This window comes from Ailuropoda melanoleuca, chromosome 11 (assembly GCF_002007445.2).
Source record: "Ailuropoda melanoleuca isolate Jingjing chromosome 11, ASM200744v2, whole genome shotgun sequence".
In the NCBI taxonomy this organism is placed as follows: domain Eukaryota; kingdom Metazoa; phylum Chordata; class Mammalia; order Carnivora; family Ursidae; genus Ailuropoda; species Ailuropoda melanoleuca.
This window is the reverse complement of record NC_048228.1, coordinates 23,146,297-23,159,156: the sequence shown is the minus strand read 5'-3', so window position 1 is coordinate 23,159,156 and position 12,860 is coordinate 23,146,297. Positions and strand designations below refer to the sequence as shown.

The window sequence follows — 12,860 nt, the reverse complement described above, 5'->3', positions numbered from 1 at the left end:
CAAAAACCGCACGTCTTTTAATTCAGCAATGTCAGCTGGAGAAATAATAGCGAAATTGAAATAAGAAATCAAACAGAAAGAATTTAATCTTTCAATTATGTACACTATTGAGAAAAACAGGTTTGTGCCATATTTACAGTGATAAGACACAGCACATTCATAAAATAATCAATTACATGAGACTGGCCCACAAAACATTAAGAAAAATATGCAGTGTAATGCTTGCCAAAATATTTTTTTTGCGCTTTCCTCTTATTTTGTATTTATGTGATTTTTTGGCAATATAAAAATAGCTGCACATAGAGATGAACTTTAAAATGTAAAAAATACAAATAAAAATATAATATTTTCTAATGGAAAATCAGATACATACATCTTTTTAAAATGTTATTAAGTTGCATGAAACATTTACAACAGTATAAAGAATATTCACATAAATGTCAACAATAGGTAAGACATTCTTTTGTGAATCCAATTTATTAACATTTCTGAGATATGTGAGAATATCTACTGCATTTTGAGAAATGTTGGGACTTTATCGATAAATCAAACAGAACAGGTCAGGTCAGGTTGAAAAAGTCTTCCTATTCCCCAGAGGACAGTTCTGTCAATAAAGCAGCAAGGGAATCTTACGCATTAAATACATTAAAAAAATGAGAAATGCCATGAAAATGTTTCAGTATCGGATTAACAAAACAAAATCCACCAAAAGTTTAGGTTGGAAGCTTATCTCTGCTACGGCATAAAGTAAATCTAGCCAATATGAAGTTATGTCCAAAAAGTGGGAAAAGGTAGGGATGGAAGGTCCTTACATTTAAAAATAATTGTAGCAGAATCATAATCGATTAGCTATGTTGATTCCACTAGAAATGAATGATTTTTTAATCATCAGAATCACATGTGCTTGTTCTTAATCATAATTTTTGAGAACGTAAGATTAGGTTGCTATGGACTTGACTTTTCAGAGATAGAGTTTTTTTTGTTTGTTTTGGTAGAAATTAAAAAAGCTCATTTTAGTAATGTTAATTACTAATATAACTTGGTTATGAAGACATAGAGAAAAACAAGGTTTCAAATATCAATCTCCGCATATTCCTATGATCGCTTACTAGAAGATTAAAACACCACTCGCCATTCAAGCATAACTTATTTCTGGGTAAGATAATATATAGTGCCAAAAAAAAAAAAAAAGGATGAAAAGCAGTATTAGCTTTTCATGGTACAATAGTAACATTAAAAAAAAAACAGCCTGGAAAATTAAGCACATTTTTTTAATTGATAAAAACATAAGATCCTGGACATAGGTCTTGACATGCTGATTTGACCATTTTCCAAACTAGAAGATATACGTATGCATTGTACACAGAGGACATGTAGAGAGAACTACGGATGCATATGTTCCTACTGTCCCATCAGAGCATCATGCACAGAAAGTAAATTCAAGAACAGACTTTTTTTGTTTTTGGTAGAAATCCAAGATACTCTTATGTTTTCTATAAAATCAAACAAGAAAGAAAAATCCTCCACGACAGCTTCTCATAATGAAAATGAAAGCTAGAAGAAAAATTGGGGCGTATTTGTGTATCAAGTACTCTATGAATGTGTTAGACTTCTCTAACACTGGTTTTATCAGACTTAATCAAATGAAAGAAGCTAAAAAATGAGGATGAAAGTTGATAAAGGCATATGGTACATGAAATGAACATGAAATAAAAGGATCCGTGATCCAAGTAAACACACATCATCTTGCAGATGATCTTTACACTGCTTTGTTTTACATTAGGAAAGACTGGTCATTGAACCATATTACAGCAAATTCATGAACTTTAAAAATAAAATCACACACTAACAGTTTAGGAATGCTATTAAACAGAAAAATGAAATTATCCATAGTAGAGTTGCATTGTCCATAAAGAAAAAAAAATGCATTAGCACCAACATGAATGGAAAACAATTTTAAAGCTAAAACACATACCAATTTGGCATCCTTAAAAGATGCTTATCAGAAACAGAAGTAGCTCTTGACTTATTTCCAATGTGTCTTTCATGTATTTTTTCTCAATCCTCTATTTGACAATACAAATTAAGGGTTGGAAATCTTGAAGAAAAATAGATATCTGCCAACACATATATCAGCAGACATAAGTTATTAGTTCAATCAGCAATTATTTGAGGATTCTCTATATTGGTGACAAAATGGATGATGGAAATATTTAAGTAACCAAAAGTTTGAGATTATCCATGGTGGTTAAGACCTAATAATTCCACTGAACGAAGAGGAGTGCTATCATCTCTTTGCTTCTCCCAAGGAAATAAACGTCGCAGGAGTCTCCAGCTTCCTTTTACTCATAGAATAAAAATCAATGTTGTCAAATCAGTTTAGAGCAAAAAACCCAATATATACATAGGACAGAAGAATATTCTTAAAGGTCTATGTTCACAATTTTTTTTTTTTGTATATAAAGTGTTTCTCTTTGATGTTGAGGTATTTGGTTTTGAAGCTGTGCAAGTTTTCAATAGTGATTCATCTCAATACCTTTTTCTACCAGAGGAGTAGAAAGGAAGATAAAAAGAAATATAGCCACCAGATTTTTCTCAAGACACTGCTGTCTGTTTTCCTGAAGAGACAGTAGTTCTACCTGCTTTGGTTCATTTTTCCAAACCATGTAAGACAAATCGTTTCAGACACTGAACAATACTTTTTCCTAACCACATAGAACAAGAGGTGGTAAAGGCCCTCGTTGTTTTAAAAATGCCGAACTGGCTTCCAGTGTGGAATGTTACTAGAAATGTTACCAATTAGATTGATCTAATAATTTGGACATCTTTCCAATCTTGAAAAACTTATCAGAAATAAAAAGAAGGCATTTTTGTATAATTGAACATCTGGTTATATAATACGAAAGAGATCACAAGTATCTTAGGATCTCTGTCTTATAGTCATATCTTAACTGTTGTCACCATAAGCCAGTGATGAGCTATTTTCCCCTCTGGTGGTGAAAATTTATGAATGGAACTAGAAATCTTCCCACAAAATGGCATTAAGTCAGGAGAGAAAGCATATTGTCCTATGGGCTGAAAGAGTGACTACTCCTCGTTGATGGTGCTTCCCTAATGTAACCCTTCCACTCAGAATAAGCATTTCAAAACATATTACCCACTCTTCACTGTGCAAAGAAATGCTCAATCTAATACAATTAAGTAAGTTTTGAGCAAGTAGATGAAAAAATACTCTATGGCAACTATATTTCACAGCTTTCTGAGATACAGATTTGGTCTGTGCATAAGACAAACATTTAGAAATGTAAAAAAAGATAAATCTAAATATGGACAAATCTTAGCTCTTAAAGATAATGATAAGAAATAGAAATGAGTTAATACTATCAAATGTAACCGAATCTTGACGTAACTGGTGATCACTGTGTAAGTTACAGTCATCATATGGAAAAGTCAAAAAGTACTCAAGAAATTGTTTAGCTTTGATGCTTTACAATGACCGAACTCAAAGTGAAGTTTCTTTTATATTCTCTTCAACTATTCAGAACAAGAGAGAAGTTAGTAAAAAGTCATCTTGACTATTGCTACCAAGTTATTAGGATTTGAAGACTTTCTTTAAAAAAATTGTTCAAAACAAATGTGACAAAAACTGAAACAAATCTTTTCTTAATATTCCTGGGACTAGAAAAGAAAAGCACAAAAAATAATGAAAAATCTCTTTCTGTTTCTAGAACTTTGTAGAAAATGTTTGAAATGGGTTGGATCTCGGAGGGAAGGAGAGCATCAGCTTCAACAGAGCTTGTAGGGTGAGCTCCCCTACAATTTCAGAAAAGGTTATTTCAGCCAACCTATTCTTGAGAGTGGTACCCCTTCTCTTTGGTGGGATGTGCGCATCCGTTGTCTGCAGGAACAGGGGCTGCCATTCCAAGAATCATCTCCTACACAAAAGAAGTGCTATATGCCTCTGTCAGTTTCCAAAAGCACCCATATTAACACTTGTTGGAATTCAGTTTAATTTTTTAAAGTCTGTTGTTCTGGGTGCCCGCATGTGTAAACCTCTTTCCTACTTGGTCACAGGAGAGACAGCGCAGGATGCTGAACCGGTACTCTTCCCTTGTCTTCACTGCCAAGGGCAGCCCAAGGAAAAATTGTGGCAGCAACCAGCTCAACCCCTTGATGTTTCAACCAAGGTGGCCACGTGAGCGCGCAATACCGGAAGCTGGAGGTCTGCAGTTCGAACTGCAACTCCCTCAAAATACAAGACCATGTGTGTGTGTGCTCTCCGCCACCTTATCTCTTTTTGGCAATAAGCCATGGTGTAACCCCCTTGAGATGACAAAAGAAATAAAAGCTTAGATGTGATCAAAGGACTCATTAAGCGGCATGCTAGCATCTGAACAACAAGCAGGCTTGGCACACGTCATGCTTTTTTAGTCAGTTTCAGTGGGTGGTGTGGGCACGAATCAATGCTAACAGCGAAGGTGAGTAGGGATGCGATGATAAACTCTAAAATCGATAAAATACATTTTCATAGTTTTGAGTCCATATTTGGTCACAATTTCATGTAAACTATTTCATGGCACTTTTTGTCCATGCAATTAACAAGCCCAAAGTCAGAAAAGAGCAAGAACAATCATTCTGTATCACTGATGTGTCCATTTAAATACATATCTTCACATAAGATAAAGAGATACTGATTTATATTTTTTTTGCAGGCTTCTTACTGGTTTCACATATTGCCCAATTTCAGATGTAAGTGGAGAAAAGATGGACACGTGTACTACTGCAAACAGGAAGAAGCAGCTATATGTAAACATATCTCAGATTTGTAAAATCTGCAATTCGATTTTCAACTATAAATATAAAAGTGGACCATCACATATACAACTTCATGCTCGGAAGGTTAGATTCATCACTGCAGAAAAACAAACAACAGAAAAGACGTACATAGAATTAGTGGTCTAGAATAAAAATTCCAAATTAACACTTATTTTAAGAAAACTGGTAGAACCCTGAATATAGTTTTTTTAATTTTTTTTTTAATTAATGAGCTGAACGATGTGTGTCCCAGACATTACTTTTCTAAAACTCCAGGGTGTTATTAAAATTTCCATCCGGGGTTCAACCCACATTTTTCTCTTGCCACTGAGAAGTTTGTGGTGTTTGTCTCAGTAATGATTCTGGGAAAGCAGAAAATTAGGATTTTATCACATATGGGCCATAATTTAGATACATGTTCTATACTTATACGATCTTCTCCAAACATTAAAAGCCACTGGGGAAGAGGCTGAGGAGTCTGCCCTCGGTGGCACTGTTCACTTCACCCAACTGACTATACTACTGCTCTCTTTTGGCTCTTGTTTCCTCTTTCCTTTTGTTAGCTCTGTCCCGCTGTGGATGGTGTGCACTGCGTTAAACCTGCCTGCTCTCAGGTCTTCAAGCTGTACTGGAGGTTCCATGGTGACCTAAGGCACCCTAAATCTCTGGTTGCTCCTTTTGGACTGCCATAATTGTTAAGGTTTTCCTAGAACTAAAGTCTCAGAGAACTGAGGGACAATGGTCTTTGAGATACAAACTTGTGGAGATCTTGGGGACCTTGACTTTTACTCAAAAAACAAATAAAACAAAACAAACCCAATGAGAAAAGTAGAACGCCCAGTTCATTAATTAAAAACATTTGTTTTTCTCTCTCCAAGAAAAATAGACGCTATAGTAGATGGGATTAAGAGGCCAGATACTTGTGACTTTGAAGGTGGAGTTCACTCAATGTTTCTGCATGTCGTCAACACCAGAGAATGTGCCTATGGAAGTATTCTTTTCCCTAAACCCTCACTTAGCTCAAAATTCAAACAGATGTATTTTTTTGAGTACCAGTGTTTTGTAAAAAATCTACAGAATTTTAAAGATTCTCTCTTTTTTTTTCTTCTTCCAGATTTTAAAACCTAACTTAAAAAAATCTGTCACCTTACTTTAGGAAGGTTTTGCTGCAAACCTGTCATTCCTACCTCACAAAATTAAAGTTTAGTGAAACATTAAAAAATATGAATAAATAAGTAAAGGAATCTGATGAATAAAAAACATGAAGCCTATAGGTATTTTTCCTGTTACATGGTTTTTAATCTCTGGATGAGGATGGATAACTTTAATAGCCTGAAACTACTTTCTTTTTTCTTTTTATTTAAGATTTTATTTATTTATTTGAGAGAGAAAGAGTGAGAGAGAGAGGGCACAAGAGCAGGGTGAGGGGCAGAGGGAGAAGCAGATTCCCCACTGAGCAGGGAGCCCGACTCAGGGCTCAATTCCAGGACCCTTGGGATCACGACCTGAGCTGAAGGCAGATTGCTTAACTGACTGAGCCACCCAGGCGCCCCCTGAAAGTACTTTCTTAACATAAATTCTGCCATTTATTCACTGTATGAATTACACTGTGAACTGGTACATCGTTATTCTTCAACATTTAGAAAACAGAACTATATCTAGAAAGAAAAGCCATTCAAACAAACATCAAACCATTTTGCATGAAAAAAATTAGTACTGAGGGTAGCATGACCCCTTAAGGAGACTTGCTCATGAATCACAGTAATTTACGTTGCTACCACACTCTGAGTTTTCATACATTCACCACTGTGCTCTAGAGGCTAATAAACAGAAGTGTTTAACAGCGTAGTCCATGTAAAACAGGACTAACTCAACATAATCTACTAGACATCTTTAAAAAATATCGCTTAAAAAATAATTTGAGATAGCTAAGTTGACCACATGAGAGATTTTTGAACATTTTATTTTTCTAATTGTTTCTTCTTCCTCCTCCTCCTCCTCCCTTCTTCTTCTTCTTTCTTTCTTTTTTCTTTTCTTATTTTTGGAGGGAGGTGGTGTCGGACGAGGTTGATCACCATCATGTGCATTTGTGTGTGTTGGAGAGCGCGGTAAGCAGTACTGAAGTGCTCGCATTGAGTCCTTCATATAAGAAGAAGTTAGAGGGCACGTGGCCGAGTCAGTTAAGCATCTGACTCTTGATTTCAACTCAGGTCATGACCTCAGGGTCGTGAGATTGAGCCCCACGTCAGGCTCTGCGCTGGGCGTGGAGCCTGCCTGAGATTCTTTCTCTTCCTCTCCCCCTGCCCCTCCCCTTCCTCCCCCCACACACTCACTCTCTCTTTCTAAAAAAAAAAAAAAAAAAAAAAAAAAAAAGGGTTTAGATTTAAGAAGTCCTTAATCCTATGTAGAATACAGTGTCTATTCTGTGGAAGAATGAGTCCTTAAAAGGGAAATTCCTGATTTTCTAATACTATTTGGATTACTAGTAGGTTTGGCCATTTCATGAACCAAAAAGATGAGTCCTTTGCTTAGTGCCATGATTACTATGCCCTCACAAAAAGGAAAAGATTTAGAGGAAGCCGATAATTATGTAAACCGAAGATCTGAGTTCTGTCAGAAGGCTGGATAAAGTAAGCCTTTCCACATCTCCCTCTATGTAAAGTGTACCCAGGACTGTATTAAAAAATCATTACAGTATTAGATTACAGGTCAATGGTTAAAGAGTAAATGGTAATTCCAGCTCGGGATGCTATTCAAGATTCTGAGAACAGGGGTTCTGATGGTGAAAGGATACGTTCCTCAGGTGAAGAAGAATACGAGAGGCCCACCTTCCTGAGAACCCCCTGACCCCAGCTGTGATTGAGCTAATTCTCTGACAGGCCGAAAGTGAGTATGGGGAGCTGCTAAATAGATGAGTCTCCTGACAGAGGAGGTTTCCTTTCCCTGGCCGAGTGGGGGGACGCGGCGAAGGGGGAGAGCGAGCTACACAGGATCTCCTCACCAACAGAGCTGAGGAGATGAGACACTCCGAGAGTCAAGTTTCCCTTCATCTCTCTGCAACCCTAGACTTCAGTATAGTTTTGCCAATGAGGCATGCCTGTCAAAAGGTACTCAACAAGCCACAAGGTGTTAGAGAAAAAACCTCAGAATGATCAAAGCAGTTGATACTTCCCCCTAGCTCATTTTTCCATCCGTGGAATTCCTTTATCTGCCAGTAGCATATATACACAGTTCTTTATAATTAAGTTCACACCACTATTGTGTACAGGGTTGGTATTCTTGGACTAGGACAGCGCCTACAGACCTCCTCCCTGTTTCAAGTCCTGCCATTGCTTTCCACCGCCCACTTCTCCTTCTATTTGGGTACAGGCTCGTGCCCTTGGAAGTTACTTAAACTCTCTGAATTTCAGTTTCTTCATCAGCATCGTTGAAGGTAATAATACCCTCTAGGGTTATTGTGAGGATTAAGTAAAATGCTATCCCTTGATGAAAGGGCTCCTCATACAGCCTTTGTACAGAGAAAGTTCTCTATAAAGTTCCCTTCCATACTGAATATATACATAGTGACCATGGGTAGCCATATGAAGAGACTAGAATAAATGGATATCTTAAAAAACACCAACTTAAACAGTTTCTTCTAGATAAATCATCACTGAAGAAAAAAAATCATGCTTACACTTTCTGCTTTCTCAGCTTTATGTTTAATATTGGCAGGGTTCTACCATGTATTTGCATGTTTGCCTACGTAATTGATCATAAATAGAAAAAGAGCCGCAATTAAGAATACTTTTAAATAGTAGGAGGACAAGGAGTTTATTGATATAAGCAAACCGTTGTCAAGATGCACTGCCCCTTTCCATTCCACAGAAAGGATTAGATAGGGAAGGTTTCCAAGTTACAATGTTTGTTAAGAACTGTTTTCACTCATCAGTTTAGAAGGAAATCAGCAGCAAGCATATTAATCAAAAGATATTCTGGAGACAGAATCTTTTGCTTTTTAATGCCCAAACAACTTTCAAGAATGTCAAATTCAAAAGGTCTATTCTAAATGGAAAAAAACCCAGCCAGGGGAAGAGATAGGGGGAGTGCATCTTTTGGAAATAATTCTGTAAAGCCTACCTTTTGCCAACAGCCAGGCATGGGTAATCCATCTGGCCCCTGTTTAAAGAGAAGAGTAAGAATTCCTCAGGCTCCACAGAAGTGAACATACTTCACAATTCACAGGCTCAGTGCCTATAGTCACAGGCATTTTTTTTCTAACTACCAACTCCCAACAGAATACCCAACGTTAGTTAAAAGGAAGAAAATTCAAATGCTTTCTAGAGTGATGGCACATTTTGAAAATACATATAGAAAAAATTATGCCTAATTTAGAAAAAGTACTTTACAAAGGATGGGGGCCTACTCAGTTCCACCTTTAGACAATAAATCTGTACTATTCCTCTTAATTGCATTAAAACACATTTCACAATTATCTTTATTAAATAAAAACAACTTCTCTTCCTGGTCACTGTGATCTATGGTTGAATGCATGATAACGATGAATAATCAATGATGAACCATTTCTATCTGAAGTTTCTTAGCTCTTCACATGCCAGTATCTTTTATTTTTCCATACTAAAAGCCAATATAGTAGAACGCATTCAATTAATTGAATTAAAAGACAGGCAGCTCATCTATATCTTTATAGTAAGATGTTATCTATAGCATTCATCGATTTTTTAATTAGAAAGTCTTTAGAAGCCCATTAACCAATTCTGAATCAACAAGAGATTCCTAAACATTGCACAATTTACTTTCATTTAAAGTGCAAGCACTCTTCAGATACAAATGATAGAAATAAGGCAGGAAGAGTCGATATACTATGAGGCATGCTTGTGTTTTCCCCTAACAAAGTGATTGTAAGATATTATTTATTATTAACAACAAACAAATAAAATAAAAGACTAGACACTCATATTGAGATTTTTAATTGTAATTATTTACCAAATTCATTTTTTCTATCAATATAATCTCTTAAAAGGCTTAAGAAATATGACTTTATCTTTAAAGAATCATGCTTAGCATTGAAAAATAATATAAGAACATGCAGACCAAGTATAACAATCAATAAGTATAAAACAACCCTAAAAAGTTTTCTTTTATACCTCAGAAAATATGAATATGCATTCTTTTTAAATGTAAAAAAACCCCACTTTGAAATAGCTTTCTATTTGGGAAAAACTTGGTAATGCCAGATTGGTACAGGGAGAGGATCACCCAGTGGAATTTTAGATTTTAGTGTAAGGGGATTTTGAGTTCATGCCAGTGGGGATAGGGGAGCTCTGTCTACTTTAGGAAAGTGAGTTTCAAAAGGAGAGACCATTAAATTGAAAAGGTTATGTGACAAAGAGGAGGGTTGGGCTGCAGACTATTACCATCTTTAGAGGCTCAGAGAAGTTTGGTTTCCTTCCCTATGGTCTCTTAACAGCATTCCCTTGAACCAGTTAACTCTTGACCACAGATGCTTAACTCTGTAGGTCTGGCCTTATTTACAGCCTGACAGAAATGTAGTGGAAGAGGCAAAAATGCCTTTATTTCTTTCGGAGAAAAAGGAGGGGGGGACGAGCTAAATTTAGGGATCGAACCCAAAGTTACGGCCTAGCAGTTCCTTCGTGTAGATTTTATGTCATTTGCATGTACTCTCCGTATTTATCCACTAGGTTAACATTCCCCAGAACTCAGACATGGCAGTCGGGTCAGTTGTGAGGACAATGTCAGGAGGTTAATTTGCAGTCTTTGATGGAAAGGCGTGCTTGCTCTCTTCACTCTGCAGAGATGCTGAAGGAGCTGTTCATGCACATGCATGTAGCGTGTTTATCATGTAAAGCTTGTTCCAGAAGTACCACTTTACACTGATAGAGATGACTATGTAATAAACAAAGGAATTGCATGCAGGGTGGTAGGAAAGAGAAATACTGTACCAATTGGCAAGGGGCATCCAGCCCATCCAGGCCAGGCTGGCCTGGCTCCCCTTTTTCCCCCTTAACGCCACGGAATCCCTGTTTGTAAAGATTAACTCATAATGTTACTAACACAAGAAATCACTTAAGCACAAATTCTGCTAAAGAAATAACTACAATCCCGAAAGGCTGGGAGAGGAGCAACTCTGAAGGACAAAGTAACATCCACTGAAGTTGGATCAAATAAGAGCTCAACCTATCCCTGTAATCAGGGCTTCTCTCGGAACCGTAACTTTCTCTTTTGAATGGTGTGGAATAGCACTAAGTCCTTTTCAGATGCTACAGTCACGTGCCAGTTGCACATCAATATCTGAGTGTTAAGAAACCAAGCAGAGCTGGTGGCCAGAGACGAGGCATGGAATATACTGGGAGAGCCCGTGAAAAATGTGTGTGGTTCTTTGAAGTCTCTCTTAAACAACCCCAATCAGAACTCCTGCTGTTACGGGTCCCTCCAGCTTGCTCTTCTCCCAGTTTATTCCTTCACACATGATATCTGGAGACAGAGTTCCATGAGTAAGACATACCAACGGGCAAGGTGCATCTAATCCAGGAGCACCCTGTTCTCCTTTCTCCCCTTTAGGCCCCTTTTTGCCTTTCTTTCCCTTTTCCCCCTGTGGATATAAGGGTTTAAATAAAAGACAGGTTTTATTTGGGGGGGAAATAATGGCGAGTCAAAAGATGGTTTAGCCAATAAATGTCTGGAAGGGCATTTACCACTGTTTTCTTGTTTAGGTAAGGCATGATATTATAAAAGATAACTTATACTTTCAGAGTGACAATGGATTCTGGGCAGTGCTAGGTGGGATTTTAGTTAAGATACTCAACAAGATGAAAGAAGGAGATTTAAAAAGCCAACACATCAAGTGCTGACTTAGACCCAGCGCCACGGTTTTGGTGAATGAGGTGTTTCCGCTGCAGATCTGGTGAGGATGACGGATCCCAAGTGTATGGGAGCCAGCCAGCGGCGCGGGTCAAATTCAGAGGAATAATGAATACTTTACCAATTTTCAATACCTTGTCAGCTTACTTTTTTTGTGATCCTGTAACAGATGAAGCTACGCTGAGCCGGACGAAAAAGGACAAAATATTAACAGCTTCTTTCTTTTGGAAATGTATCCAATTTTATGACATTATTTTTAGTAGCTCTATTTAAAAGTATTCAGTATATTAAAATATGCTTCTTTTTTTAACTTTTTTTTAGGAAACTAAAAGCAAATGTTTTCTTTACTATATCAGGTAAACAAATTTTAAAAGTGCTAATACTTCTCAGCAATGCCAACTGGAGAAACGGACTTATTTATAAATCCAGGGATGGTCTTTAATTCACTCTTACAGATCTCATGCCAGGTGTTCACAATGGTAAATGGGTTTCCAGCTTACTCACAATGAAACAAAAGCCAAAAAATAAAAAATTTTGTTCAAGAGAGGAAAAGCAGTTTGGACTCGGTTGAGCTAATACTAAAACTGAGGTAGCAGGATAATTACACAGTGGGAATGTAGCCGTGGAAATTAGTAGTTTGGAATCAAGGCAGAGGTTGTGGAAATCTGCATGGATCACGGGAATGGAGGAATTAAGGAAAGGAGGCAAAAGGAGGAGAAGGAAGGAATGCACCTCAGCTGTTTCTCATTAACATAAATATCTCTGCATATTTGTAGACAAGAAGTTGGTGCTGTACAGAATACAAAATACGGAGCAATACATATTTAAATTAGTGTATTCATTCTGCACTCAGGAAGGCAGTTACAATAAAAGTGAATAATTTCAGAGGTGAAACAACATGAATATTCAAAGACATATACATAAGATATATATGAGATAAGCATTCAAATTAACGCATTCATTCTGACTGTGTGAGTGAAAGCTCTTCATTTGTCTCCTGTGTGCCAAAAAGATTGCATCAGAAGGCTCAGAATCAAAAACACTTGGGTTTCTTGAATACTGGGGAAAGAGAGAAATTCTGTGTGGTTTAGTTAATCATGATCAAAGACGAAGACCTGAGAATCCAGGGTGAAATGAGAGCAGGTGTGACAGGAAGTAAGACG

At 37.1% G+C, this 12,860-nt stretch overlaps 1 protein-coding gene across 4 annotated transcripts in view; it reads right to left on the bottom strand.

Annotated features, from left to right (window-relative positions):
• Positions 1-511: 511 nt before the first annotated feature.
• The window catches only part of COL25A1 (collagen type XXV alpha 1 chain), a 450,135-nt gene continuing 437,786 nt past the window's right edge, over positions 512-12,860 (bottom strand). For 3 of the 4 annotated variants that reach the window (XM_034671873.1, XM_034671875.1, XM_034671876.1), the window contains 3 exons: positions 10,779-10,856; positions 8,935-8,973; positions 512-4,912 (listed from right to left, as the gene is read on the bottom strand). In XM_034671873.1, coding sequence (XP_034527764.1) covers positions 4,910-4,912; positions 8,935-8,973; positions 10,779-10,856 — 120 coding nt within the window. In that variant the 3' untranslated portion in view covers positions 512-4,909. Of the gene's footprint in view, positions 4,913-8,934; positions 8,974-10,778; positions 10,857-11,341; positions 11,429-12,860 lie in introns of all 4 variants that reach the window. The other variant, XM_034671874.1, reaches the window with a different exon arrangement.